Consider the following 14,562-nt stretch of genomic DNA (forward strand, 5'->3'; position numbering starts at 1 on the left):
CTATGACTTCAAGCCTCAAACCTTTGATTCACAAAGGTGTTCTATTATTTACAACTTCTTTTTTCTATGGAATTTACCTCAGGACAATTACGCTATTCTGAACTCTCCTCCTCTTCATCCTCCCCTTTATTTTACAAAGGTGATTCTGAAAATGAATCAGATCAAGCTACCTACCCACTCAAAAGATTTCAGAAAGGCCTCCTTGTTCATTAAATAAAATAAAACTTTAAAAAACTGCAGTTCTTATCTAACTTTATTCTCTGAAATGTCATATCCTTTTTTTTCCAGATCTGTCTTTTGAGACTTAATATACTTAGATTATACCTTGGAAGCAAGGGCCATTTTGTATCTTTAAATTGACATTCATGTCGTATATATAAATAGTGTTCAAGATATGTTTGTGAATAAAGTGAAAAGGGTAAGGAAGTAGATGTTTAACAAAATGAATTAAACAATATTCTTCTAAAGCATCACAGAAGAAAAACTAAACTAGCAGAAAATGTTTGTATTATGCACTCATATTCCAAAGTGCCACAATCTTCTGCAAGGAGTAATCTGAGGGATGTGGAAAGAATCTCTTTTAAAATATGTCTGTCAGGTATTTAGGAAAGCTAACATCTCATTATCAGGGGGAAGGGCCTTTTTATTTGAGGCATTTTGTTCATAAATGTGCAAATACTCTTGGAGTAGATAAAGCTTTAGCACAAATTAGATAACCCCTGAAGAACTAGCTAGAACATGGGGAAGATGTGATGGAGCAGGTGAGAAAGGTATGCCCAGAGTACAGAACACAGAAAGGCAGAAGGGTCTAGAAGACAAACTTGGCCAACTCTGTAACAACCATAAGACTCACAGACAAGGAGGTTGACAACATGGGTTTCAGTGTTGAACTGCTTAGATTCAAAGCCTGGTTCTGCTGTTCAACAGTATTGTGACCTCGTGAAAGTCACTTAATTTTTCTGCTATGGACTGAATTGTGTCCCTCTACACTTATACATTGAAGTTCCAAACCCCAATGTGATTGTATTTGGAGACAGGACCTATAATTAGGGAGGTAATTAAAATTAAAATTATGAAGTCATAGGGTGAGTCGTGATCCCACAGGACTAATATCCTCTGTCTGCCGTGTGAGGACTGAGAGGGGGGTAGCCGTCTGCAAGCCAGAAAGAGAGTTCTCATGAGGAACCCAATCTACTGGCACCTTGCTCTTTGACGCTTCACGTTCTAGAGCTATAATAAATTTCTGTTGTTTAAGATATCCGGTCTGTGGTATTCATTATTATGGTATTGGTCCAAGCTGCCTAATATGCTTTCTAAACCTCAGTTTTCACATATCTAAAATAAAAATTTATAGGGAGGAACAGATAAAATAGCCCAAGCATAGCACTTGGTACAAAGTATTACTCAATAGTTTTAAGTAATAAGAATTCAAAGGAAAAACTTGAAAGGAAATTACTTGAATTTCCTACAAACAGTCTTATCTATTACCAAATGCTCCTATATACAGCAAGAAAGCAAGAATCCAGGAGCAGACAGGGCTAGAATGCATATGCAAATCCTTGCTGTCTTGTACCAGGTTATGCTTGTAAAGCATTGTGAAAGCCAATGTCTGAATTTCTGGGTTACCATCAGCCCAATTCATCTATTCATTAGCGTAGATATGGGAGAGGAGTAAGTGTTCAAAATAAACAAGAATTCTTCTGTGTCCTTCAGATTTTAAGATAGTTGCTGAGTTAGTTTGTTTTATTTTGGCCATTTGCCTTTATTTGCACAGGAGGCCTTTATTTGCTTCCTGGAATACCATAGGGTTTTGTTTTGTTTGGCTTCTTCGTTTTGCTTATTTGTTTTATTTCAGCATTTTGCCTTTATTTATTTGTTCAGGAAGTCCTTATTTGGCTACATGGACTGAAATAAGAGACAGGATAAAGTCATCCAGATAATATTTGAGTCTTTTATGTTTGAATTTATATAAAGTAAATTTAGTTTGGTAAGCTTACTCTCATATCTGAGAGCCAATCAATAGTGACAACTGTTTTGTCCTATTTCTCACCTCATTTGAGTAACTGGACTGGGTGGATGGGCGTCTCTGTCTTCCCCAAACACTCAGTGTGGGTCACTGGGATTATGACAGCATTCCCTAGAGAGGAGGAACCTTTTTCAGAAAAGAATAAATTACAACTGGGCCTGATTCTGAAAAATAGCGAGCTCAGGAAAGGGAAATAACAGAAAACGAGGTCATGAAGTCTCTATATTGGACATTGTAATGTGGGTACAAACCAAATATTAGCTAAGAGTTGTGACGTCTGTGTTTAAAACCACACATACGCACAACTCTAAATCTAATATAAATAGCAGTAACAATAGATCATATCCATTACGTTTTACTATAAGTGCAAGGAAACGATTTTCTGATCTATTAAAGCTAAATCCAAACAAATCATGAAGCTATGGATATATTACAGTATCAGACAAGAGATTTAGCCACTGAATTCATCTGGGTCTTTAAGCAGATTATCTAGATCAGTGTTTCATGAATCCACTCAGTAAGATAATATCAAGCCTTCTTTTAAATGTAAAAATGCATGATCTTGATATGTTCATTTTGTGCACTTATCCTATAGAAAAGTCATCAACTGCATTTTAAAAAATTCTATTTATTTATTTATTTTTTAACCCCCTTAAGGTTTAAGGAGAGTCCTGTGAGCACAGTGAAACATACCAAAGATGGATCTCTGGGAGTGTCCATGTTAAAGATATAAAGTTACACGTGGGCCACTTGGAGATGATAGGTAGGTATGCAGGGTTTTTATGGGATCTTTGTAGACACATCAATGTTATCTAGACAAAATGCTCCGTAGGTACAGAGGAGTTAAGTCTTTAGGAGAAAGTCTCTACAATGATTTTAAGGCTGTACTCCTCTGAATGTAAGAAGATCCTTTGAGTTACCTGGAGAGGAGGAGAAAGTAGATGTGAGAGCTTTTGAGATTTCCATCCCTGACTTCAACCACAGCTGCTCTGCTTTTATATTTTTTCTACTTTTTTCTCCTCCTATCACATAGTTTCCTTGGGTTAGAAGATAAGTGAATGAAAAAAATAGGCTTATAGAAGAGAGAAAAGAATCAACATATACTATGCAAAGAACGGTAGCCTTTGAAGTCACTCTATAAGAAAGTGTCAGTCCACAAATGAGCTTCCCCAAATCCACAGACACGGCTCTCCCTCCCTTTTGGAGGGAGACTCCCGCGTCGTGAGACAGTTCCATGGGAATGAGCTACCAGTGAAAAACACTGGGGACCCAGGCCCTTTCCGTTGCCTGCTATTGTTAACCTGCTTCTGCTCCAGAGCTGCACCAGAACGCTGCCTCATACACAAGCTGAACTTAAAAACAATAGGACCCACGCTCCAAAAAGCACCAATGAACTTCCCAAGTCACCTCCCAATATTGACCAATCAGGACAAGGCTCTTCCAATTGGTTAAGAAGAGGATACTTTCTCCACAAAAGCAGGCCTCCCTTGGTTTTGGAAATGGCTACCAAGCTGCTGCCTGTAGGTGCTGTTGCTCCCGTACCAGTAGTAAAAACTCTCTTTAAGCATAAACACAAATTAACCAGCTAATCAGTAGTCAAAAGATCCCTAATTCTGGATTTGTTGAAAAGAGTGTTTACACAATTTTTCTTCATGAATTTATTAGGACATAAGTGGAGAAGGTTTAACCAAACTGAGATGCATTTGCATCCTAAAAAAGTCATTCTATGAAATGAAGACACATTTCTGAGAAATATTAAGTCTCTAAGAGAAATAGAGTGGCCACTCACTTATCACCAGACTATTTTCCTTGCTTGAGAGATACTACCTTTCCCAAAACAAAAACAAGCAAAAAAAAGGTAGCTATTTTCCTTTCAAAGTTACTTGGTAAAATAGGGAGGAATATGTCCAACCAAGTTTAAACTTAAAGATCAAGGCATATATATATATATATATATATATATATATATATATATATGAGAGAGAGAGAAATATATATATATATATATTTATACCAAGAAGTATATATATATTTATTGCTCTCATAACCATGAAATAACTGAATAATATCAACCATGCCTAATAAAAACTACATCAGTAAAGTAAGTGGTTTCCATTGAATATAGGGGTAATTCATTGAAATGAGTGTATTCAAAACCATTTGAGTCAAAAAGCAGGACCTTAAGCATTTGGGCAAGAAGACAAAATATTTATAAATAGATAAATATACATATGTGTGTATATATGTACATATATATGTATGCATATGTATGTGTGTGTGAGAGGAAGAGAGAGAGAGGGAAAGTAGAAATTATAAATAGACCAAATATCATAGAAGAAATTGAAAAAGTAGTCAGAGGCCTATCATTTAAAAATATCATGAGGTCCAGGTGATTTTATCAGTGCTATGCCAAATTGTCAAGGTAGAGGTAAATCTTATATTAATTGCCATAGAGCATAAAACAAGATGAATTCGATAAAGTTAAGTAACCTGATGTCAAACTAGACATAGAGGGTAAAAAGTAAGGAAAAAATGGAAGGAGGAAAAGACTGATGGGAGGGAGGGAGAGAAGGAAAAGAGGGAGGATAAAATGGAAGGGAAGAAGAGGAGGGAGGAAATTAAGTCAATCTCACTTATTAATTCTGACACAAGTGTCCTAATTAAAATATCAAATTGAGTCCTCTAGTGAATTAAAAATAATGCCTCTCAACTAAGTACAATGTATCACAGGAAAAGGAGAATTGTTCAACAATAGGATATAAAATATTAACAGAAATCACTAAGTTTCCGGATGAAAGAAGATTTCAATGCAATAGATGCCAAAGCCATCCAGGGAATAGAAAAATCCAAGTAGGAATAGGAAGAAAACTTTTTTTTTTTAACATAATGAAGAGTATCTGCCAGAAACACCCACCAAATATCATCCTCAATATTGACATGTGTTTCCACTGGAGTGAGAAGGAGACAGTGATAACAATAGCCTTCATGCCTGTCACTGTTGTACCCTGCTTCACAGATAGGAGGTAGAAAATGTGAAAAAAAAAAAAAAAGGAGAGACAAAACCATAAGCTTTATTGATGATATGGTTGCAAATTAGAATATTCAAGACAGTCCACAGTCTACTGAAGAACAGACTTAGTAAGACAGGTTTCTTAAGTGTAGAAATCAAAGGACAACTATATAAAGAGAAACGAATTCATCATTCTAGAGCAATGGATAAAAAGAATTGTATTAACAGAGGAAAGAAATATTATCAAAATAGCCAAAAGCCATAAAATAGGATTGAACTCAGTACGCTTAAGATTTGATGAATAACATTATAAAGTCCAGACTAAGGAAAATAAATACCATGTTCCTATATAAGGAGAGTCCCTCTTCTTCTTGTTTTTAAGATTTTATTTACTGATTTGAGAGAGAGAGACAGCAAGAGAGAGAGCACAAGCTGGGGGGAGAGGGAGAAGGAGGCTCCCCATTGAGCAGGGAGCCCAATTTGGGGCTCAATCCCAGAGTCCTGAGATAATGACCTGAGCTGAAGGCAGACACTTAGTCACTGAGCCACCCAGGTGCCCCCAAGTGAGGGATTTTAAATGCTTTCTCAGATACTACATTATGTGGAGATTTTAAGATCAGATATATATCATTGACTGATGATCCAGTAGACCAGGGGGTCCGTTCATTAGACTGCAGCCATACCCATTCATTTCTGTATTCTTTTTTTCTCTAGTTTATTGAGATATAATTGACACTTAATATTATGTAAGCTTAAAATATACAATATAATGGTTTGATATATGTATTAATTGTGAAATGATTACCGTAATAAGTATAGGCAACATTCATCACCTCATATGAGGAAAGTTCTTCTTGTAAAGATGCCTATTTTCCCCAAATTTTCTAAAGTATTCAGTGCACTGCAAATCAAAATCCCCACAGGTTTAGTTTGCTTCCTTATCACATTTGACATACATTCTTGCATTCATCTGAACAAGAAATTACACAAGACTGGACAAGAATAATTTGAAAATACTAGTGGCGGGTGAGAATGGGCATTGAGAAAACTGCCCTACTTGGGTATCACAAAATGTTATAAGAGTTAAAACTGTCAGATAGAATGGGTCAATAAAAAAGAATATTAACAAATGGAATATCATCAAATGAAGAGAGAATACAAAACCTATCCATGAATATTCAGAAACGTATCATATCATCAAGGTAAGTTATTTCATTAGGAAAAGAATAGACCTTTCAATAAATGGGGTTGGGACCCATCTGGAAAAAATTAAGTCATAGTCCTTTGTTACAATACAATAATAAATTCCAGATGGCTTAAAAAGTTAAATGTAAAGGTAATTTTACATAGATGACATAATAGCAGAAAATATAGAATATTGTAGTAAGATTAGGTTGGGAATGGTTTTCCTAATGATACAAAAGTCCAGACAGCATTAGCGACATAAAGATTAAAAATTTGTGTTCAATGAAAGCTATAATGTACATAGGTTAAAGCTAAATGCAAATAACAAGAAATTACTTGTGATGTACAATTGATTTAGGCCATAATATACAACATAAAGAATGCTTAGAGTTACACTTTGCAAAAAAGTACATTTAAATGAGTAAAGGCTGTGAACAGATAATTCGCAAAAAACAAACAAAAAACAAAACATCAACATATTTATTAAAGGATATTCAAACACTTTAGCAATCAGGAAAGTAAAATTTGAAATAACAGATACAAGTTTTTGCCCACCAAATGAACAAGAAATAAAAATGGTTCACATCTAGTATTGTTAAAGTTACAATTAAGTAGACTTTTCACACTTTATAGGAATATAAATCAATAAACCTTTAATAGAGTAATTTGACAGTACTGAAATTAAAACCTACATACCACAAATTCTATTAAGAATTTACCCTGCAGAGGTACTCTTAAATGTTCAGAAAACAGTGCAAGAATGTTTCTGTGGTAATGTTTGTAATTGTGAAAAATTGGAGTTTTAAATATGTATCAGATGAGAAGTATCTAAATAACTGATGCTAATTCAATGGAATATTCTGCACCTGTTAGATAATATAAAAGAAACATCCATATGTATAAAGATTTTTAAGGCAAATAAAGCAAGAGAAAAGAACAATGTGTATAATGGGATCCCATGCTTTTTCCTTAAAGAAAGATCACATATGTATATGTACTATAACATGTATAGACCTAAAAAAAAAAAGTCTGCACAGATATATACCAACCTGTGAGTAGTGGTCACCTCTGGATAAGGAGTAGTGGGGGCTGTGGGGGGCACGGTGTGAAGGAAGACTGACAACATTTAATCTGTGTATGGTTTAAACCTCTTATAATTAGTGTGCATTCATATATTAGTTGGCCAGTTTTAAAAATACCAACAATTCACAGAGAATTTGAAAGAGCCAATCACATTTCATTGGTAATAATATCTTCACATTATCTAGGTCCTCATATTATGCGTATTGATGAAAATTATTGGATGTTTGCTGTTTGTTCATTGGCTCACGTTATGTTCTGCTTCGTGGGATTTTTTTCACCCATTTAGGAAATTCTTTCTTATTTCTTTATCATTTTCTTTAACCAAGTAGTCTTCCTCCTCAGAAAGGACTGCTGATATCCCCATGACGTATTGTAATAAAGGAGAGGAACACAATCACAGGCCACTAATTTTTATACAGGTAAAGGGCACCGGTTTGTTCTAAGGAAACCCACTGTGAAGCGGCAGCTCTCAGCTGCCTAGTTCAGTTCCCATTAGTCATTTATTACCCCTCCCCTCCCCCACTACACATGCAGAGTTCCATTTCAAAACCCAAATCTTTCATCAAAATTCAAAGTAAACGAGTGACAGCGTTCCTTCCTCTTCCCTTAGCTAACACCCTGGGTCACCTAGTTCTTCCTTCAGCTTTTTCTTCACTTGCCCAGGGGCTGTGGGCAGGTCCACCCAACAGAACTGGGAAGGGCTTGGGAGCTTTAAAAAGTAGCTTCTTAGAAAGCCAGAAACCTGTTTGGGACTAGAATTTTGGGTACTACTTGGAACAATCAAAAGCCTGCCTGAGAGGTAGGTAATTTCCTCCCGGCCTTTGGATAAAAGTCCAAACTCCTTAGCCTGGCTTTTGAGGTTGTGTATGTTCTAGTAGATCCTATGACCTCATAGCATCCCGGTTACACTGGCTTTTCCTCTTGCTCCTCCAACGGAAAGCAGTTCTTCCTCAGGGCTTTTTGCACTCACTCTTCCCTCTGCCTGAAACAGTGCTCTCCCCACCAATCTTCAGGTGTCTTGTCCTTCTCCCTCTCTCTCTCCCTCTCCAAATCCCAGTTCAGATATTACCTACTGGAGAGGCCCCAACTATTCCCAATGGAATGAATTTCTTTTAACACCTGTTAAAAGAAAAATCACATCCAAATGGAACAATTCTGGGGAGAGGGTTTGTCTTGGAGTCCCCTCAGTAGACAAATCTCCAATCTACTGAACATCCCGAGCTGGATTCCCCCTGCCGCCTGTAAAGGACTTGCCTTTGAGGATAGTAAGAGAGTCAGTGAGAAAGTCTAGCAGGAAGCAACTTCAGTGTTCCTCACCTTCTCCATTTTTCTTTAGAGTCTAGAGAGGTGAGAGTGTATGTGTGTGTACTTGTGCAGCAGAAGGAACCACAGAAGAGCAATAAGATAGCCTCTTAGAATAGCAGGATCCTCTATTTTACTTCTTCCATCCCTGTCTACTTACAATAAGAGGAAAAGACAGGAAATCCTAATTTCTTTGAGATTCAAGTGTAATATACGAAAGAACAGTATATTAGTCATTTCTATACGCCCATAAACCTAGCACAGAGCCTAACAATGGGCATCGATACATCTTTCCTAACTTTATTTAATCAAAATAATAAAGTCAAATAGAGCACGAAGTAAGGTGGCTCAGTGGTTGAGCATCTGCCTTTGGCTCAGGGCATGACCCCGGGGCCCTGGGATCAAGTCCCACATCGGGCGCCTCAAAGGGAACCTGCTTCTCCTCCCTCTGCCTATATCTTGGCCTCTCTCTCTCTCTGTGTGTGTCTCTCATGAATAAATAAATAAAATCTTGGGGAAATAAAAACAGCACAAAGCAGTGAGCACAGGAGACAAACCAATAACAATGCATCCTCTTTGGTAAATCCCCAGTATTTGTTAGAACCTTCAATATAGAACCAACTAAATATAGAGCGGAAAAAGTATATATCCTTAATGTCATAGGATGATAGCTGAATGTATAGAACGTTTGACTGGAAAGAACGTCAGAGCCATCTCACCTAACTCACTTAAATTTCAGGTAAAACAGACAAAGCAACAAAACTAAGGCCTAGGAAATGTCAGTCGCCCTGAAGAGATAGTACTTTCATGGCAGAGCTATGACCAAACTACTTGCTTTTCTTCAGTTCTGCAAGTATTTCCTGAGTAAATAACCATAGTAACATCTAAGTAATACCCTGAAGTGTTTACTCTCGTAAAGTCATGAGAATAGTATCATATTTATCATCCTTTTTCAGGTGAAGATACTGAAGCTAACAGACTTGCATAATGTTACACAGCTAATACCCAGGACAGCCAGGATTAAAATCCACATCATGCATTTCCAGTGATAAGAGTGTTAACCACTGTGCAATATTGCTTCCCCAAAATTGCTCTAATTCTGTGGGGATATAAAGATGAGCCAAATATAACCTCTTTCCTCATGGAGATCAGAATCCAGGTAGAGAAAAAAGCCTCCATATGATTGCAGTTAAAACCACAATTCTAAAAAATGCTATGGATTTATCAAATAGGGGCCAAGTGTTTCCTCTACTGTAGCTCAGCTCATCCCCCTAAGAAACTTACAATCAGAATAAGTGATGTGGTTTGTATATAGTAACCATAATAAAAGGAAGAGTGCCAACTGTTGGTTACAAGTTGAATTGTGTCTCCTAAAAAGATATGTTGACGTCCTAACCATTGGTACCTGTGACTTTATTTAGAAATGAGGTCTTTGCAGATATGATCCAGTTAAGATGAGGATTTAGGGTGGGCCCCAATCCAGTGTTATGACTGGTGTCCTTATAAGAAGAAATCCTGTTGAAGGAAGACACGCAGAACTCAACAATGTGACAGAGGCAGATGTTGGATTGTAAGCTTTGTAGCTGCAAGTCAAGAAATACCAGGGACCGATGGCCACCAGCAGAAGCTGGGAAGAAGCAAGGAAGGATACTATCCAGAGTCTCAGAGAGTAGATGGCCCTGATGATGCCTTGATTTCAGACTTCTAGTTTCTAGAACTATGAGAAAAAAAAAAGTTCTGAGTTAAGCCACTAAGTTTGTGGTAAATCGTCATGGCAGCCCTAGGAAATTCATACACATCGATTCTTATATTTAGAGATAGCATAACAATATCAAAGGTGAAATGTGCAGTCAATCTTAGGAACAGGTGATCACTCGGCACCTCCTTGGTCTGGATATTGACTCAAAACACAGTGAAAGGTCTTTGAAGTGAGAAGTATTGAAAATTTACACACCAATTCATGATAAAGAATTATGCTGAACTTGGAAACAATGATACCTTCTCCTTAGCCAACCACTGGACATACTTTTTTACTAATGACCTGGGTGGAGCTGGCAGGAATATTATGAAATGAATGATTTAACCTAAGATAGGCAGACAGCTGGCCTATATCCCAAAACAAAAGTCTTGGGAAATTGCCATGAAGTCTGGACACTAAGTCTCCAGAGACAGCCAGCTAGGGCTTTTCCTTCCTCACCAGTGGAAAAATACAGAAGCTATTGCTTCTCTGGACAAGCACCTGATCATGTGGTCCTGCCAGTATCAGCCAGAAAGCGATCCACTTGTCTTACTGGGCAAGGATATGATCTACTTAAACAACTACCTATTTCCAGGGTTGAGCAAATGCATCAATTGCTATGTGGATGTCCATTTACATATCTGATTGTAAGGAGGAAATTTATAAGGTAAAAGTAAGCGAGGGCAGCCCAGGTGGCCCAGCGGTTTAGCGCCGCCTTCAGTCCAGGTCATGATCCTGGAGACCCAGAATCGAGTCCCACTTCGGGCTCCCTTCATGGAGCCTGCTTCTCCCTCTGCCTGTGTCTCTGCCTCTCTCTTTCTGTCTCTGTGTCTCTCATGAATAAATAAATAAAATCTTAAAAAAAAAAAAAGATAAAAGTGAGGAATGAGTAAAATAGTAGCAATGATCTAGGCTCCAGAAGATCTTGTTTCCTACCCCAGCTCCACCACCTATGAGCTTTAGGGCTTTGGTGACATCAGTGCCAGTTTGGGGTCTATTTCTCCATGGACCCAATGCAGGGAGAAATACCATATCATTATGATAATTGAAATAAATGACATATGAAATGGAAAAGATCTATGAGATTATAGTCTTATAAGAACTTGAGAGTCTTAAAGTTTTGCATTTCCCGGAGGGTGCTGGAATTTGACACCGAAACAACACTCTTCTGGTATCATATTTCTAAAAACGATTCTGGTCCAATTCCATTACACACACCATAGCAGTGGTGACATTGTATGATGCCGTCACAACAGCTACAGAGTAAACTTCGGAGTCCTTCACATAGTTTGTAGCATCTTCCTTGGCCTGTGTCTTACCCCTTTTCAGAGCTGTATGTGACCTTATGTGTACACTGCTGTGAAAAGAGCAAAGTCAACCTGTCCAGTTTGAGTTCTTAGGCCCCAGGGCAAGTTACTGAGCTGATCTGTGCTTTATTGTCCTCACTTATAAAACAGGACCAATTATACCACCTATCACCACATAAAACATAAGAGTACCCAGCATATGGTATTGTTCAATAGATGTTTCCTGCAGTCATTATTACCGTTAATTCATATTTGCCCTCCAGCTACCCTGGGCAGCCATGTTCCCTTTATACGTGTGGTTTTCTCCACCTTCTTACTTTTGTTCATAACACATCGTTCACCTGAATTTACCTACTCCTGCTCTATCTGGAGGATAGGAACCTACCCATTCTTCCACATCTGGCTTAAATGCCATATCCTTCATAAAGCCTTGCGTGATATCCCCAAGCAGATATGTGCATCACCTCTCTGGGGCACCCAAAAAACATCTTGGGGATCTCTGTTACGGTGAATCACATTATCTCTTCTCCCTTAATAAGTTGTGAGCTCACCTCCCCACCCCAAGACAGAGTTCTTTCCTCATTCATTTTTGTATCCTTCTAGCACTTGGAAGAGTGACTTTCCCTTAAGAGCTGCTCAGTAAGCATTTGATGAATACATTCATAACCTGCCCAGAGCTCTGGCAGTTGATTTATTCTCCTGGTGATTCTTTACTTTGGGCAATGTAGGTATTTGATGAATAACATTTGCTGTGTTTTTAATATTCAAATGTAATTTAGGTTTTCTAGATTGTTTGGCTTAATTGTAATGAATATGAAATAATTTGGCAGTTTGAAAGGAAACCTAATTCAGTAATAATATATATATTATACTTTATTTCTATGATGATAAGGTGCCATTAACTGCAATGTGTACCACTGATTTGCTCTACTTTTCAAGGAAAACTTCCACCTTAAATGTATCCATAGATGATAAGAAGCATCCTAATATCAGAATTGTAAATTGTGAACAAGATATGTATTAGAATGCAAGAGGTGCAGTTAGGGTTCATTTCTCCCAACATAGCCCCTTCTGTGCTCCAAGCTGTACACACGTTAACCCAGACTCACCTACCTAGTCCCGTAAGGCAGAATGGAGCCTCTCATTTCATTTGTCTCAGACTTTTTTTTTTCCTACTTGATTGAACCTCAAGTTTTGTCACTTCCGCCTCTAGAATGTCTAACATCTGACACACACCCGCCCCCCGCCCCAACCTACCTCTTCAAGCTCAGCCCTCTGGGTTCAGCCCTCAATACAACAAAATGGCAGGCAGTTGATCTCCCTCCATATAGTCTTCCCAACCTAACTATCCCTATCCAATTATGCCATAGCCCACCCCTACTTAATTTTAGACTTCTTCTTCTTGCATTAAAAATCACCCACAATCTAATTCTTACCTAATTTTCCAGTCTTAACTTTTAATCTAAATAAATTCAGAGGCCCTAAGACATGAAAGCCTTAGCACTCTCATACCTCTGCATCTTTGTTTAAACTGTCCTCTCTTCCTAAAACCCAATCCCCATTGCTATTCATTGAAATTTCCCCCACTGTTAAGAGCTATGCTCAAACACTACCTCCTCTGTGAAGTATTCCCGGATGACAGCAGCTAGCATATCTCACTACTACTACCACTGAACTCCTATAAAAATTTAGAATCTGCCCCATTCACACAGCCCTTAACACATCACCAGATATTTTATTTATTTGAAAAGCCATCATTCTAGTAGGATGAGAACACTATTTTATATATATTTGTCACCTTCATAGGCTTAAACAACATGTTAGTTCAGTAAAAATTGAATGAATATACATCAAATGAATAAATAAGCTTTTTAGAAAAGATAATTCAGTTGACTGAATATCACGTGGAGGTTTCTGAGGTGGCATGGAGGCAGTCAGAGCAGATAAAAATTACCCAAAATAAGAATTTTATTTCAAGCTATTTCATGTGCTCATTTGGCAGGGCACTCAGAAGCGTGGTAGAGGAACAGTTGGCACGTTTAAGGATGTACTAGGTGGTTTAACAGCCATTGTCCCTGGCCAATTTGTTTTGTTTAGACTAAGTAGGAAAAATGCAAAGTAGAAGTGATAAAATATTTAAAAATTCTTGGGATCATAGAGGGGAAACACTAAAGTATATGGAATGAGTAAAATACCTGCTTTAGGTTAGCAGTGTCAGAAAAAGTTGTCACCATTTTACAGAAAAGAGAAAAGGACGGGAAAATATGCCATTTTATGAAAAGCGAAAAGGAAGCATTTTTATGTCTTCCCTGCTGGTGGTTCAACCTCAGCCGACAAGCTCTATAACACGGAGAATTTCAGCACCACCCTCCTCTGTAACACTGGAGAAGAATAAAAATGAAGTCTGTAGAAGAGATGCATCTGGAGAGAGACAGTAATTACTGGCCAGGACTGATTAAAATTCTCACTAAGACCTCAGAGAAGCACTGATCATGGCTAGGCAAAGAAAGGAAAGCATAACTACTGCTTCCCCAGAGCACGTGTGGAGGGAGGAACAAAGACAGGAAAATATATCACTGGCTTCTAGCCACAAGCTAAGAAAGTGAATGAAGGAAAAGCCAGATTGTATCGATCTGTCGCTCCCATCTATGATAGGATATTCAGCTCCATCATCAGTGTGAGGACAACACTCGCACTCCCTGTAAGCAGATTGTGACTATTCCCTAGGCCTTTCTGGAACTGCCGCATTTCATCCCCCCAAATAAGAGCAATCGTAGGGGCAAAGTTTGTTTGTGTCACATATTTGTCTCACCCATACACCTGACAAAAAAATTCTGCACCTATTACAAACTGATAGGCAGCCCAAAGGGGAATGTTCCCCTCCCTCTTCACTCCAGAAAAGACTTAAGGT

General features: G+C 37.9%; 1 protein-coding gene across 4 annotated transcripts in view; it reads right to left on the reverse strand.

Annotated features, from left to right (window-relative positions):
* The window catches only part of CYTIP (cytohesin 1 interacting protein), a 74,086-nt gene that overhangs the window by 33,095 nt on the left and 26,429 nt on the right, over nucleotides 1-14,562 (reverse strand). The window contains exon 1 of one of the 4 annotated variants that reach the window (XM_072751557.1): nucleotides 2,051-2,120. The exons of the other annotated variants lie outside the window; for them this stretch is intronic. Within the exon in view, the coding sequence (XP_072607658.1) occupies nucleotides 2,051-2,055 (5 nt within the window). The 5' untranslated portion in view covers nucleotides 2,056-2,120. Of the gene's footprint in view, nucleotides 1-2,050; nucleotides 2,121-14,562 lie in introns of those variants that run through there. 4 annotated transcript variants of the gene reach the window in all.

The sequence above is a fragment of the Vulpes vulpes genome, chromosome 3 (genome assembly GCF_048418805.1).
Source record: "Vulpes vulpes isolate BD-2025 chromosome 3, VulVul3, whole genome shotgun sequence".
Classification (NCBI taxonomy): domain Eukaryota; kingdom Metazoa; phylum Chordata; class Mammalia; order Carnivora; family Canidae; genus Vulpes; species Vulpes vulpes.